Below are 16946 nucleotides of genomic sequence, written 5' to 3' on the forward strand. Positions count from 1 at the left end.
TTTAAGATACAATGCACGGATCCATTATACTGATACTATACACATGCATGCCCCTGCATGGGAGGAAATGCCCCTGATACACACTCGCATCTAAAATAAAAGTTTGTAATTATATAATATGTGTGTCACACACATATTTTATACATTTACAAACTTTTATTTTAGATGCGATTAATCATGATTAATTGATTTGACAGCACTACATCAAATATGTTCTGACTGCTTGTGATTGTGTAGTGTTGCACAAAGCTTGTCACTGGACTCGTTTATAACAATATTAAGAGAGGGAGTATGAAAGATATTCAGAATGCGAAATCATTTCCATTTGAATGGGAGAGGTCTGAGTGAACCTGTTCATGTTGCAATAAGACTCTAGTTTGGTTTTGCAGAAATCAAACACTTTGACTTTTATGCTTTACCAGCAACAAATTAACTTATATTTTAGTAGTGAGGAGTAGGGAAAGACCCACAGATGGGCACAGACGGATGGCAAATATCCTGCTGGGTGAAAGGTTGATTGAGAAGACTGAAAACTCATAGTCTGAGGGATGAAAGAAGCCCTGGAACAAAAAGGTGTGCAGTGGACGGGGAGGGACAGAAAGAGAGATGGAGAGAAAGAGCGTTCGAACATGGCAGAAATGACATTAAAAGTGAGTGCTAGGAAATGAAGATGGGTCGAGTTCAACTGTCAGAATATTGAGAGCAGTGCTTCACTCCGACTGTAATGAAACAAGCCACATTCTGAAAGTAAAACTCAAGAATACTTCAAACTAGGAACTCAGTCAGCAGAAAGTAGGGAGAAGGAATACTTAGCAAAGCTGCGGCGAACGGGAATTAAGTGCCGTTTATTCTTCCATTAAAACACATTGAAAATGAAAGTAAAACCTAAGAGGGTGTTGCAATTAAAATTGTTCTATACAAGGTCTCCGATTTTAAATCGATTATAATATTTGCTTTCTTTTGTTTAAAGTACATTTTCTAATTTGATGAAGCAAAACATGGGAAGAGAAGAAATCTAATCTACTCCAAAGAACCAATCTCAAAACACTCCCTTTCCAGCACACATTAAATAGAGTGAATTTAGTATTGGAAGCAACTCCTTATCAACCAACTTCTGGAGATAACAGACACCGAGAACATAAATGTTTTTTAAAAGCACCATCCTTTGCAAAGCACTATACTTATTACAACATTATTTTTATATTTGATTTAGAAAACGTTTTAAGTAAAATTATAATTATAATTATACAACTACCGTTTTTTTTTTGTAATGTTTTTGAAAGAAGTCTCTTATGCTCACCAAGGCTGCATTTATTTGTGAAAACTGTAACAATGTGAAATATTTTTGCAATTTAAAAATACATTAAGATAGAAAACAGTTGTGTATTCCTGTGATAGCAGAGCTGAATTTTCAGCATCATTACGCCAGTCTTCAGGGTCACATGATCCTTCAGAAATCATTCTAATATGCTGATTTGGTGCACAAGATAGATTTCTTAAGTTTCTTACATTTCTTAAGCGGAAACGCTATCGCTTAGTTAATATTTTTGTGGAAACCAGAATACACTTTTATTCAGGATTATTTGATGAATAGAAAGTTCAAAAGCACAGGATTGATTTGAAATAGAAATCTTTACATTATAAATGTATTGACTGTCACTTTTGAATGGTAGTGTGAGTAATTAAAAGTTATAATCAAAGAAATAAATGATGTGTCTGTGTGCGTGTATTAAGCATGGACAGCTATACTGGGGTTCAAGCAAACTCTCAGGCTGTTCTGTTTTCAAAATCCTCAGAAATCACAGAATTAAACAATTATAAAATGTGTAATTAAATCTGATGCAGTTAACACGTTAAATTCAACAGAGACTGTGTGACAAATATTCACAGGTTGTGAAAGAACAATGTTCATACAAGGTCATTCTCTGAGATGTTGCAGGTGCTTGGTTTTCCTTATTCTAGCTGCCCGTAATAACAAGGCTCACATTCAAGATGGAAAACATGTTGATATATTGTTGCAAGAAAACAGCCTTGGGTAGATTAGTGTAACTATTTGCTGTAGTATATTTCATTCATAATTGTATTTCTTTAATATTCTTGTGGCGAGCAGGACGAGGCAGAGGGCCGTGAGAGAGTGGCATTTACATATTTTATATTTTACTTTATATTTTTGAATTATTAAATTATTTGAAGTTGTTGTAATAAGCATATAATATCAGAATTTTAATTTCCACTGGAATAAGGAATAGTTTATCTTTGCCAGGTGTCTCTATTATTTTCTAAAGATAGCTGTTAAGAAGTTGCTTCCTTTCCAAGGACCCTGTGAAACTGTTTCCTCCACTGGGTGCTCTCATTATAAAGGAAGTAGGAATGCACTGATACGAAAAATATGTCCGATACTGATAATTCTATATATTTGAAAGCCGATAACCGATATACTGGCCGATAAATATTAGATCCAAGTTTTGTGTGTAATTTTTGAAAGCCTGATTACAAAAACAAAAGTCTCACCATTAAAATCCATGTCCCAAGCACACAATTATAATTATGTTGTATAATTTTATGTAGCCTATATGACAGACTTGTTGCACTTAACTGTGTTTTCCTTTTTTGAAGTGATTCCAATCATATTTCAAACAATTCAAAACCATCATGGTGAACAGTGCGCATCTGAAGTGTCTCAGCTGAAGGAAATAACCCATTATTTATCGGCTTTAATCTATCAGGCAACATTTTTTATTGGGTCGATAACGATAGGATTAAAAATTTACATATATCGGCCGATGCCGATATGGTGGCCGATATATTGTGCATCCCTAAAAGGAATCAACCTCTATTGGCAAATTTGCTACATTTGGAAAAATTTGGAAAAAAACAACAACAAACAAACAAAAAAAAACAGTGTAGTACCTCACAGTGAATCCTGTAGTTGCTCTGTAGATTTTTAACATCGTTCACGTTGATTGGCTCGGGCAGAGGACACGAGCCCAGATCAGGTGAAGGGAAGGGGGGAAGGACGTGAGACACATCTGAAAAAACACGCAGTGTTACCAAGAGCGAGAAGTAAGACTTGAAGCTGGTTGTGTATGCATTCAGATGTTTTAGATGTGCTTGTAGGTAAATTCTATTAAATTCTATTAAATGTAGAAAAATGTATAATGTAGAAAAAGCCTGCACTAATTAGGGCTTTGCGATTAATCGTAGCTGATTTCCGATTTCAATTTTGGCTTCCAACGATTATGAAAACATTGAAGGTAAAATGAGAAAACCGAGGTAAAATGTTCATTGCAATCCTTCCAACGCCCTTTCCTTTCCTTCATACACTTTCGTTCCTCCCTAAAAGCCCAAACTTAACATCCAAACCAGACAAATAAGTAAGTGTTGTAAAATGCAGTCTACTGTTGCTAAACCGCAAGACGTGTTTGATATTAAACAGTGTTATTAAAAGCGCATTAAAGGGATGGTTAGGAGTAAAATCAACCTAGGGTCCTTTTCACCATGACCTCGAGCCAAACACTCCCCCAGAAGCCTTTTTTCCCTTGGTCGAACATTATTAAAATTAGAGCTTATTTAGAGATATCAGCCGAATGGCTTAGTGCAGGCGCTAATGGAACCTAGATTGTATCTCGTAAATTACCCCACTAATAATGCCCGGAATGGTACCAAACTTCTATAGTAGTACAAATAGGTTCTGTACTCATAAAACAAGGCATTGTAAAGTTTGTAAGTACATCAGGAGTTTATTTAAATAACACTTGCCTGATGGCTAATGCTACCGCTAACCTGGACGTCGACGTCACTTCAGGGGTTTGGGAAAAGCACGTAAAAGTCCTGGCATAAAGCGATGCATAAGGATGTAGTGTAAACTTTCCAATGCCTCGTTTTATAAGTACAGAACATATTTGTACTACTATAGAAGTTTGGTACCATTCTGGGCATTATTAGTGGGGTAATTTACAAGATACAATCTAGGTTCCATTAGCGCCTGCAGTAAGCCATTCGGCTGATATCTCTAAATAAGCTCTAACTTTAATAATGTTTGACCAAGGGAAAAAAGGCTTCTGGGGGGGGGGTTTGGTTCGAGGTCATGGTGCAAAGAACCCTAGGCTGATTTTACTCCGAACCATCCCTTTAAGCCGCAAAAGAGACACTGTTCCCCAGGCAGCTTTCTGTGAGCGCACTCCGAGTCGGATCTGAATGCCGATAAGCAAATGGGCTTCGGATATGCGCCTAAACGTGTACACACAAAAAATGTCAAAATGCCTTTTTGGAGAGTATTCATATAAACACAGTTGGTTATGTCTTCAGTAAACATAAACAGGTAAGGAAGAAAATGCATGTGTAACGGTATAGTGGATCCGTGCATTAGCTTTTAAAGTGACAGCAGCCTAATACTGTATATCTGCTGCAGTCTGTCATTAACAATAATCAAACAAAAATTACCAAGGAAAAACTCACTGATCTTGACTGAATAACTTAAGTAGCTTTAGGGCCCTATCTTACACCCGGCGCAATGCAAGTGGTTTTTGCAAGTTTCAGTCCGACGCAGTAATCGTTTTCACGTCCTGCGCCACGTTGTTTAAATAGAAAATGCATTTGCGCCCATTTGTGCTCCCATGGGCGTGCTGGTCTGGTGTTCTGGCGCATTGTTGGCATGTTGCTATTTTGAGGCAACAGAAATAGACTGCGCCATTGACCAACTGAAACCTGGTCTAAAGTCAATGGCGCAATATTTTTTTTGTTATTTAAAGAGCACGTTAGTAATGTCCGTCTATAGGCGGGTCCACGACGCGCGTACACTCTGCTTATTAAACACACAGGGACGCACGTACAGCAGCACACAAACATGCCAAATATTTAAAATAAAAGGATTACATTGACCAAAAATAATCGTGATTATGATTTTTACCATAATCGAGCAGCCCTAGTACTAATGTATTAAATCATATATTAATGTATAAAAAGTCATGGAGGAGGTTTACCAATATACTGCTGGTGATGCTGGCTCTGGGCCGCCACGCTTTGCTCAGGGGTGCTGGACGAGTGCTGGGAGCCGCTGTTCAGACTGTCACCCATCCCATCCATCTTGTGAAAGGGCTTAAACCTGGACACAGGAAATACCAACAGAATGACTTAATGTTGAATTCACTACAGGGGATTACAGATGATATGACTAAGCAAGAAAGAGAAGATCATTTTCCATCAGGCTGCAGAGCCAGTGTCCAATCTGAAGGTGTTCTGTGCATTTCCAATGGCAAAAAATTCTGATAGTTTTGAACCTGAATCACGTCATAAGCCGGATGTCGGCATAATGTTTTAAAAAGAAAAAAATTATTGAATAAAAGGATATTAAAATGTATTTTATTTAGAAAAATCATGCGAGAATTGATCAATAAGAATTATTACTATAAATAATATCAATATAATTTATTCCCTATAAATTTCTCACAACTGCATCAATTGCATCAATTTTTTTATAATTTAATAATTAATTTGTAATGTTTAAATAAGTTCGCAAAACCCACGCTGCGTTTTCTGTGTCTGAGATAAAACTCGGTCTGAGTGTCCATCTATTCAGCCAGTGTGGGACAGAATTAGACATGGATTTAATGAATCAAAGAGGGGGGGAAGAATCCAGAGCTCTAGCAGGATCTGAACAATTGAGTAAGACAAGCACACAAACACAGGATATGTGTGATCCTGATGGCAAAGAAGTCTGGGACATGAAGATTGCATGCCAGTGAGGAGGAGAGAGAGGGGATGTTCATTTCACCTCTGTTTCTGATGGACAGGTTGTTGTCTCATTGCCATGTACTGCGTGTCCTCCTGCAAGCGGTTGAGAGGCGAGTCAGGCTTCAGACGAATGCCATAATAATGGTATTTTGAGTTCCCCCTGAGAAACACATGCACATAGACAAAATGAGCGATCACATTTTTTTTTTTTTCAGCAACAACACACCACAATTTGAGACTGAACGTCATTTATTTCAGACCATCATCTCATGATCATTCTTTAGGTATTAGATGAGTGTCTGCAGCAAATCCACTCAGCAAATGTTCTTCTCTGTGCTGCTGTGGTTTCGAGACTGGATTGTGCTTTTCTTTTGAGAGTGGATAAGCTGTAAAAGTAGTTTACAGCTTATAGATTTATAGTTTATAGATTATATAGCTGTATTTATGTGGTGTAGTCTTATGGAGTTTCCTTTGTGTATTTTTATTCAATCAAACATACTGTGTTTGAGAACAAAAATATATTGCAATTAAAAAACAAAAGTTGCAAATAAAAAGCTGTTTTAATTATAAAAATAAAGTAATTGATAAGAAAACTCTTTAAAGTGCAAGTACCTATTTGTTTTTCTTTGTGCAGTTTTCATCACGCATGTACAACTTTGCTCTCTGTTCTGCCGTCACTGTTTGCTTGCGTGTTGAAAAGTTTTGAATTCAAGTGAACCTGCGTCTCAGTGGGCGGCATCTAAGCACCAGAATGAAAGACCTGTAGCTATTGGTCATTCGTGTTTTGCACAGTCTTTTGGCCACACCCACTGCCTGGTCCCACCGTGAGATACACATTGTAATGCCCTAACAAAATATCAATTTTGATCATTATTTACAGTAACAATTTTATGGACCATTTATGTAACTTAAAATAATGCAGCTGAATAAGCCAAGTCATTTCAGTGCAGTCTTTCAAGAGAGCATTAAATATGACAATGGCTGATGACACACTAATGGAATCCAAAGTTTTATTATATTTCACTCTACCAACCTGTTTTATGAACTCTTGAACTCTAATCAGCTGCTCTATTGCAATTTCTGCCCAGTCGGCGCAGACTTTCTCAGCCATTTCCTTTTGATCCTAATATACATTTGCCCACATTATCAAATGTCTTTCTAGAAAACAAAACATTTATGACCTAATGTAAATTATTTTTGTCAAAATTCATCATGTCATATTATCGCACCTGCTAACAGGTGCATTATAGTTAACATTAGCTCCAATCTACATGACAAAGCTCAAAACTCACTTTAAAACACCTGTCTTTGTACAAAATTATTGTGATGTAATGTGGATTTATAATAAAATAAGCAGAAATACACCACAAAAACACCACACCTTCAGCATTTCTCATATAATTCTTTATTCTCATAAAAATACCGCAAATTAATTGAAAAACACATCAAAACAATATAATGTTGTAATCGTCTATTTATTATCTTCATGTTTCATCTGTACAAACATCTATTTCTATCTGTTATTTATGTACAGAGACAGAATGCGGAAATTGACAGGATTTTAGTCATAGAAGGGTGCGAGTTATGACCACGTAATATGAGTGACAGATCAGTAGCGAATCATCTGTCTGAGTCATTTGACCCGGAACAGAGGCAGAGCCAGCGCATCAGATCTCATAATTTAGTTCTTTCTAAAGAAATATGAAGTAAACATGGGAATCCCAAAATCACACGATTGAATATGCATGTCTGGTTATTTCCTTTGAAATATGACAGCAGAACAGAGAGCAAATTTGTGCGTGTGCGTGATGAAAACTGCACAAAGAAAAACAAAGATTTACTCGCACTGCAAAGAGCTTTGTTATCAGTTACTTTATTTTTGCAATTAAAAGTCTTAAGAAGCCTTTTGATTTTGCAATCTTTTACTTTTTAGTTAGAATATAATTATTTTGGCTCTCAAAACCATTTTGTTTGATTGCATAAAAAAGACACAAAGGTAATTCTATATAGTCTGACCTGGTGCCAAGTCGGCGTGTGCGAAGGCCCATGAAGACAGAGCGGATGAGTTTGCCAAAAGAGGCGGCATTAACCGGATCCAGTTTTTGCTCCTGACAGTGTCTCAGGTAGTGGTTATACAGAGAGCTCCGCGGCAGACTCACTCCCTCAGCCGTCTCATAATTATCCAGCAACCACTGCAACTGTACACACACGAACAACCAATGAATAAAACAGTATATATTCAAGAAAGCTTAAATTCAAAACAATAGCATAAACAAAACCACACATAACAGAACACTTCTGCATACATACTGCATATGTATTCATTACCAAATTAACAGGTTAGAGCTCATATTCATTACCAAATTAATTTGATTGATAAAAAGGCCGTCATGGGATCTGCACACTTTCACATTTTATTACACAGAGAGTAAGGAAATATGTGGAATTTAAAGGGATAGTTCACCCAAAAAAAAAAAAGATCTGTCATCATTTATTCACCCTCATGTCATTTCAAACGCATCTGACTTTCTTCTGAGGAAAACAAAGACATTTTGAAGAATGTACTGGTCATTTATTTTCCAGTGACAGTGACTTGAACTTCAGAATCCGATCAGTTTTATTTGTGAATTAATTTAGGCGGGTTTTGTGCGCGGGATAATCGGATTCTCTGAAAAGGTTCAAAGGGACTCGAACAATGATTTGTGAATGTGCTAGCAGAGCTAATGAGAGCTAGGGCAGACATCAAGAAATTCCATAAATACATTAATTTTTCTGTTCCTCACACAAAGCTATTGTATTGTACATTCTTCACATTTTCCCTTGTTTTCTACAGAAGAAACTAAGTTACACAAGTTTGAAACAGTGTAATTTTAGTTTATTTATAAACTTTTATAATATTTATTAATATATTGAATTAGCTTTTCTTTTCTTTTTCATTTTCTTTTGTTTTAGTAATTTTATTATGTGCTTTTGTCATTTTGACATTTCTATTTAGCTTTCATTTATTTTTTATTTCAATTTTAGCTATAGTAATTTTAGAACTTATTTTATATTAGTTAGTTGCTTGCCAAGGCTACATTAAACCATTTTTTTATATTTTTAGTTAACAACAACATCATGAAGGTGAGTAAATGACAAAATTTCCACTCTTAGGTGAACCTTTTCTTAAAAAAAAAACAAGTTAGTTAAAAGAATTATCAAATTAGCCAAATATTTCATAAACATGTCAGGGGTGAGGGGTGTGTGGAACTTTGTGAATGAACGGCATTCAAACCCTGTGGGTGCAGATTCTGTGAAGGCCTCCTGACTTCGGAGGAACAGCATGGGAGAGGGAGTTTTAAACAATCTCAAGTCTACAGACTTTGAGGGAGTAATAATTGCCAATCAGTGAGGATCAAATAAGCCCCTCCACTGACACACTGATGTCATTGTTATATCAATCTCATCTCAGGGCTCACCCAAGAAAAGAATATAAAATATTCACTGCCTAGAGCTGAGGAGTCAGTCTAAAATACAAATAAAATGAATTCTTAAAATATTAAATCCTTAAATATTAAATTTGAGTGCTTGATGTTCAGGGGTAAATCTCACACATATATACAACAATGATCCCTGGGATGTTGAATGAATCAGTGGTGTAATGCAGGGGGTCTGAGGCGCTTTAAACCCAAAATACACAGAGCGAGGGGCTGTTCTGGAAAATGCATGCTCAGAGCAGCAGTGAAAAGCAAAGCGAAGAGGCAGGCAGGATGAACTAAGCCTTTTTTTCAGGATTTGTTCCAGTTTCAAGAAAGTTTTTTCCCAGTTTGACTTACATGGCTGTTGAGCAGGCTGCTTTTGTGAGTGGCAATCCCTTCTGACTTTTGGAGGTTTTCAATCGCCATTTCAAGCTGAGGAAAAGTAGGAGCATGCAAGACATGAAACGGGGGAAGAGAAGGAAAAAAAAAATGGAGGGGGGTGGAATGTTGGGGGGAGGGGGGGGGGGGGGGGGGGCACACACAAAAAAAGACACACAAAAAAAGAAAAAAGGAAATCAGTCTGTTAGCTGCAGCCGGACTTTGAGCATTTCCATTACAGTCTGTCAGTGTTTGCAGCCACATTCATTATGGGTGGACAAAAAGCATGCAAATGTGAGGAACTCGGAGGGTTACGCCACTCTTCCTGTCTCTGCCTCATATATGTTAATGAGCCGCACACACAGGGCGTGAGGTCAGGCTACTCTCAAACACATGAGACAAACTCTCCAGCCACGTCTGAAATCACACAGTTAGCGGGGTCGTGACCTCTGTGAAGACACGGTCGCATTTGATGCGTGATGCTGAAAAAGCAGATTTAATTTGACTCAAATAAACATGTTTTTCTGCAGGTATTAGCCGGGGTCCTATAAGTTTCTGTTACTGCATTTATGAACCGGACTTGTTTCTTCCATAGTGGGTATGAAAAAAAAAAAATACTATTTCAAAAGTTGGAATAAAGAGAATAAGGCCTGAAAAGAGATTTAGAAGAAAAGATTAGAGAGGGAGAGAAAGATATAAAGAGGCGGAGAGAGAGAGAGAGTGAGTTTTGGCAGAGTGGCAAAACTTATAAAGAGAAAGAGAGAGACAGGGTAAAAAAAACAAAAAAAACAGGCATCCTTCCAAGTCTTTAAAAGGCTCCCGAGGGCTCTTGGCCAAATGGTAATGAGCCCCAGGGGTTGCTTTGTTTCGGAGGCCACTCAAGTGGCTGTGAAAACTGCTAAAACAAGGCAGTCGCCTCCTTAAGCCCTGTCCCTGTTTCCAGCCCACCTCATAAACTAGCACACTGTGGAAAGAAAGCTACACTCTGATGACAGTGTGTGTCATCTCTCCTCTATGGTGTATTGGTAATGGAGAAATGTGTTTGCATGATAAATCTGTGATGTTACTTTTTGAGAAATGCACGGAATTGCAAAACACTTTTGTCTTAAAGAACGTAAGAATCAACATCATCCGTGACATGCTGCCGATTATCACAGAAAGTCATTTTGACTCATCCTTCAATTTGAAAAATAATTAAATAATAACTCTGTGGGAGATTTAAAGGGGTCATGACATGAGAAATCAAATGTCCCTTGATCTTTTGACATATACGAGGTCTTTGTACCAATAAAACATCCTGAAAGTTTTGATACTCTTTACTATGCAAATGACGTTAGCCAATCATAACAGTGGCCATTTACTGACAAGCCTTAAAGAAATGGCCCTTTAAAAAAATGGATAATTTCAGACAGCGGCTCAAAATGAGGGCTGAAAAAAAAATGTTCTGCATATAGATTTGTTTTTTGTGCAAAAACTTTATTAACATTATAAGTGAACCTCAAGAAACATTAAAATAAAAAATAAATAAAACCATGTCATGACCCCTTTAAGCAAAAATGCAGCTAGTTATAAAGTTTAGATTTAGATATTTTATTTCAATTTAGCTACTTTTCTAGCTAGGTAATCTACTAGTTATGCTTTATTGACTTGATTCTTAAGGTAAAGAGCCTCTTTCTGGTATCCTTGCACATCTCATGCAAAAGATATTAAGTTTATGGGCTATATGGTCATTGCAAAAACAATGTTAGTAAGTGATTTTATAAAACTAGTCTCATATTAATAATGTTTAGGTTTTGTAGCTATACTTAAAAGATATGTATTTTAATGCTTATTCCACTGCAGTCCAGTGCCCCACAGACTTTCCTTGTACTGTAACCAATTTTTGTTGGATTTTATAACCTGAGGGATGAGTTGAAATTTGTTAAAATACATGATCATAAGCGTAACCCAGCGTAACATTCCTGTCACATCTTATCTAGACCATATAATAGTCTAACCATAACTTTCTATGATCTCAAAGTAACTGAGACTAAAAACTCCCCTCCCATGTCACTAGTGGAACAGTCTTGAGGGATTTTAGCACAGCGGACCGTACCATTGCAGATGAGGAGCGTGAAGAGTGAGAGGTGTGGTGGCGGCCGCTCTCCATCCCGCCGTGAATCAGGTAGGCACTGCCGCTGGAAATGATCTGACTGCCGCCCACGTCCATGGCGATTCCCACCATGCTGTGGGCAGGCACTCCACCAGCAGACGAGACAACAGTGGTAACCTGAGTTCCCCCTGCTTGAGAGTCGAAGTAGTTGCTTCCGCTGCCCTGTCCATACATCTGGGACTCAGGGTTGTATGAGTATGCAGTACGACTGAAGGAACAGAGAATGACAGTAATGATTAGGGTTTAATGTAACCTCAACTTTCAAAGCACATCCTTTGACTTCAAATTTTCAACAGTTTTTAAAGTCCCCCTGTGGTGAAAATCTAACTTTGAATGTTGTTTATATGTCTATGTGGTGTTTTTAATATGCTTTAAGACAAATTATGTGTAAATTCATAAGTCTCTCCTTAAAACTGCAGTGAACCAAAGACAGTCTCAAAAACGCGGTTTGAAATCGCTGGTGTTTCTGACGTCACAAACTACATTGTAACCAATCATGTCAACGTGTGATCGTCAACGAGTGGATCTCTGAGCTGGTGCGAGTGAGTGGAGGCGGGGTAATTTGCATATTCATAGAACAGGGTATACTAAATGAGGCAAGGGTGTAGAGTTACATTCAAGCTATTTTAAGGCATGAAAAACATTTAATGTGTCATTTTGGTGATCAAAGATTATTTTTAATGGATACAATTATTGACTACAGGGGGACTTTAAAAGCAGTTTTGATCTGATTCTGGACTCCATCTATGTCTGAATCAGCATCTTTAATGACCAATTAAAGGGGACATTTAAAACATTTTAAAAACACACAGTCAGCCATTATTAATCTCCCCCAAAAGAAACACTTTCCATAAAAAAGCGTGAAGAATAAGGCATTAAACACTTAAAAAGACCCCTGAAAAATTTACTAATTTCCTTTTTTATTATGATCAAGCAGCCATTTTGAAAGTCATTAATTCGTCTTTCTGACATGAAAAAGGGTCCAATATTATAAATTATGTTATATATTAAATATTAGTGTCTTACTAAAATGATGAACTGAACACAGCTTTGATTGACAGATTGATAGGTGCTTACATTGTGCCATTGGGGTAGACGGCCTCTGCCCCCTCCACGTACTGCACCTGGGATTGGTACACATGCTGAACCTGTTGAACCTAGAGAGAGAGAGAGAGAGAGAGAGAGAGAGAGAGAGAGAGAGAGAGAGAGAGAGAGAGAGAGAGAGAGAGAGAGAGAGAGAGAGAGAGAGAGAGAGAGAGAGAGATCAGACTGGAGCTAAGTAACCACCGCAGGAGTTCTGAGATGTGTTAATGCAGATTCTGTAAGGGAAATGGGATGCACAGCTGTATGCAGGCTGCAGGCAGTAGGGGGCAGTGAGCACAAAGCTTCGCCTCAACAATCAGAGACGCCCTGTCGAACCGGGAAACTACTTATTAACATATTAGTCGCAACGACCCAAGCATGACGTGTGAAAAGTAAAGCATGCCTGCATTTCGGGGGTTCTGACAGTATACTGGGAGATAAAAAGCTTGATGGAAAGACAAAGATAGTCACACAAGAGAGTGAAAAAGATATGTAGAGAGGCAAAAGATAAGCCAGAGGTGTTGTGGGTCCTCAGGATGTGCAGTGAGCGTGCAGGGTTTGATTGACTGTACTGTGTGTGTGTGTGTGTGTGTGTGTGTGTGTACCTGCTGAGGGACCTGTTGCACTCTAGGCACTGGCAACTGCTGCACCTGAGCTCCCTTCTGGGAAGAGCCGGTGGCCTGAACTAACACACGCTGCAGGTGAGGGACACACACACACACAAATGTAAAAAATTAGACCCTTTTCTCTTTAAAAGGTGAGGTGCGGAATCGTTCCGATGTTAGAAGGCAATTATCCAAGTTTAAAGTCGTCATGAAACGGATGTTGCGATAGTCTTTTCTTCGCTATTGAGACGTACTTCTTGAATGAACAAAAAAAAAAAAAGGGACTTTGGGAAAAAAAATATTTGTCCACTGGGAATTGATTGGATCGTAGGATCATTGTCATTTGCTATTGCTGTGATCTCATGTGAGTGACAGGTTGTCATTAAACACGTCATCAGAGAAGAGAAAAGATGTTGGTGCAAGAAGGACGGGAAGTTACTTTTATTTTGGAGAGACAACTAAAGTAAGCCATTTTCGTGACAATGCAACTGTGGCATTTCCAAAACTTCTGGCTCAACAAATGGTGTGAGCTTGGGTTGGGACTGTTTGTCTAAATAATGGAAGGTGGGTGGAAGGGTGGTTTGTTAAACCAAAATACACACATTTATAAAAAATAAAATAAAAAAAAAGACCTCAGGATCCTGAGAAAGATCACTGGAAAGTTTCGTATATACAAGTGTCGTCTTTGATCCAGACTGCTAGCACCACAAATGTTACGTACAGAAAGTCTATATTTCCTTCATCGCTGGTTTTCGTCAAATCCTCTACAGCTGTCCAGGGAAATGTGATGCTCTACTCAAAATATTAACCGAAATTACATAAAGACTGGTTTCTTTGGATGTGAGGTTGATCCAAACCCAACATCTCCCACAGCAGCACCACGCAAAGTCGCTGCTAATCATTTAAAGTGTCTCAGTGACAGATGAAGGGTGTGGGTGAGGAGAAATCTTTCATCGCTTCAGATGGATCCAGTGCATATTGAAAAGCATCTTTAGAGAGATTCAGAACGATGACAAGAGCGAAAGCAGCTCAGATCTTCATATTAAACTGCTTGTGTGGGAGGAGCTTCCTTAATAATAATTATTATGCTACTTTTGTGCATCAGTGCTGAGCCTGCTTACCTGTTGCGAGGCGGGAACGGGCTGAACCACCGGCGCCTGGGCTGAAGTGGACGTTCTCAGCGCCACAGTGGACGCCGACTCTGAGCTGCCCTCTGACCGCTGCATGGTTCCTCCTAGTAGATAGTTATAGCATGTAGTATTAGTATGTGTTTTTATTAATATTGTAAGAATTCCCTCATGATAATGTTTAAACATGCCAACAATTAATAATTTTAAGTTTTTATTTGGAAAAGTAGATTATCATTAGTATAATACCACACAGTCAATTTTTATTTGAACAAAATCAGTTCAAGCTAAGAATATAATTGCGCAAAGCACCAAAAACCAACGCAGATGACTGAGAAACGAGTAAAAGATGACAATATTTCACTGTTTATGCTTAAACACTAAGTATAAAGAATGTCAGGATCATATCATGACTGAAATGTCATCAGGTCCCTGCTGATTTCGCCACATCAAAAGAAACAAAGCAATCAAACTAAGCCCCAACAGGTTGCGAGAGAGGATAAGAGCGGCCCACTGAAATACAACTCTGCGCATGTGCCAGGAAAAGTGGGATACAAAGCGGCTTTTCACACCGTCTTTTCCGAAAGGACCAAGAGCTCAACCTAGCCAAGTCAGGCTGAGTCACCCGCATCCCCAGCAGGCCGCTCACCTCTGAACTCTATTATGGAGAAAAGAACAAAGGAGACATTAACAATCCCATCACAACCGCAGCGCGGTTCAGTCGAAAGGGAATTGAGTTAGAAGAACTGAGTTTGTCGCTGTCGTCGAGATCCTGATGCAACTCTCCAAACTCTTATGGGCGCACACAACAACGGGAAAGAGAAGAAGAGAGTGACAAATACAGACCAGACAGCCTCCCACGGAAAAAAAGATAGAATAGGAGGTGAGAGCAGGGGGACTTTGGAAAAAGTGGAAGGGCAGAAAAAACAACCCCCCCCCCCAACCAACCATGAAAAGAAAAAGGAGGTAAAAAACTAAATGGCAATGAGGCTGGTCCCCCCCACCAGGACACTGATGATCTCCAGTGGTTGTTTGGAATGAGAGTCCGTCTCTAGGGGCTCCAATAATACAGCTGATATGAGGAAATTCCTCAATGCTTTGTAAACGTTTGTTGGTTGCTATGGTGAGGGATCCATGGCAACCATCCCTAACTCTACCACCCCCCTTCCCCTTGTGCTATTCTTTTTTAAGCTCACACACACACACACACAGGAACTTTGGAGTGCTGGAGAGACAGACAGACTCAAAGACGGAGAACGAGTTACGGGGGGCAGCCGATCTCTGTACATCTAAATAAGCTCTTAACCAGTCCGACGGCGCATTTATCATTCCCACCAGTGTGCTCAACAGGTCCCAGAACTGCGTTTACGACGTGCGCCTGCATTGATCCTGACCAATATGCAGCAGCAGAGACTGATCTGAGAGCTTCAAGAGACCCCTTGACTGACAGTTTGCTGTTAAAGTTGAAAATAGAGCAAAAGGCAAGCAATACGCTTGATTTCTGCAGGAAAAAATGGATGCTAATTACAGGCACTTAAGGTTTTCCACTGGGAGTAGAGAATAAAGAATAAAAGCTAATTGTGTTTTCTGAGATTAGTAAAATAGAAATAATGAATTCTCAAGTGTGAAGCTCTATTCAAAGGTAAATTAATTGGAGAAAAACCTAACTGTCCTCGTTTTCAGAAAATAAATGAATTGTAATGAAGACAAAGGACGAATCAGTTCAGTAAAAAAAAGCATGAACTCAGATGCCCTCTGGGTGTATAATATACTGCAGAAAGAACACTACAAATGTGTTTTTATAAACCAAAACAGCAATCCTGTGTAAATCCATTAAAATCCATGGCTTTTAAACGAACATTTCACAGCGTGTTCCAATACCTTTCGAGTCCATCTTGAGGACTAACTTATGTTTTTTATTTTATAGAGATTGTTCTGAAATTTGTTGTCAACAAATGTTTTAGAGCAGATTTACTTTTTACAAGATTTTTTTATTTTTTTATTATTAATTTACATTAGTGACGCAAAATATTCAGACCGGAAATTAATTTCCGGTTTCGGCTGAAAGAGTTTTGGAAGGCCGAAATCATTTGACTGAAAAGGTGACGTTTAATTAGCGCTTATTAGCTTTGTGCTTTGTTACTTTTGATATGAAAAAATCTCAGCTTTCAAATTCTGTCAAAAAATGTTTTAATGCTCTTTATAATGTGGCGTGACAGATTGTTGTAGCCTCCTCAGTTCAAGCAGTAGCGCTTCCTCTTTACTACAAGTTATAGCATGAAATGTTGAAAGTAACAGTACTTACTGAAATGTATCAAGTCTCATGTTATCGATCAATCACAGTTTTTCAACTGCGGAAAGATGTCAATAAGACAGCTTTAAACCTATCACGTAACGCTGCATTTACCTC

The 16946-nt window shown here is 38.4% G+C and overlaps 1 protein-coding gene across 7 annotated transcripts in view; it reads right to left on the reverse strand.

Annotated features, from left to right (window-relative positions):
* rfx2 (regulatory factor X, 2 (influences HLA class II expression)) overlaps window positions 1–16946 on the reverse strand; it is a 42448-nt gene that overhangs the window by 10770 nt on the left and 14732 nt on the right. For 2 of the 7 annotated variants that reach the window (XM_082187584.1, XM_082187586.1), the window contains exons 2-10: window positions 14531–14643; window positions 13410–13499; window positions 12799–12878; window positions 11665–11929; window positions 9549–9623; window positions 7750–7931; window positions 5774–5893; window positions 4983–5104; window positions 2911–3029 (exon numbers count right to left, since the gene is read on the reverse strand). In XM_082187584.1, coding sequence (XP_082043710.1) covers window positions 2911–3029; window positions 4983–5104; window positions 5774–5893; window positions 7750–7931; window positions 9549–9623; window positions 11665–11929; window positions 12799–12878; window positions 13410–13499; window positions 14531–14635 — 1158 coding nt within the window. In that variant the 5' untranslated portion in view covers window positions 14636–14643. Of the gene's footprint in view, window positions 1–2910; window positions 3030–4982; window positions 5105–5773; window positions 5894–7749; window positions 7932–9548; window positions 9624–11664; window positions 11930–12798; window positions 12879–13409; window positions 13500–14530; window positions 14644–15108; window positions 16430–16946 lie in introns of those variants that run through there. The other 5 variants (XM_082187588.1, XM_082187589.1, XM_082187585.1 and 2 more) reach the window with 4 other exon arrangements.

This window comes from Leuciscus leuciscus (assembly GCF_965113295.1).
Source record: "Leuciscus leuciscus genome assembly, chromosome: 13".
NCBI lineage: Eukaryota > Metazoa > Chordata > Actinopteri > Cypriniformes > Leuciscidae > Leuciscus > Leuciscus leuciscus.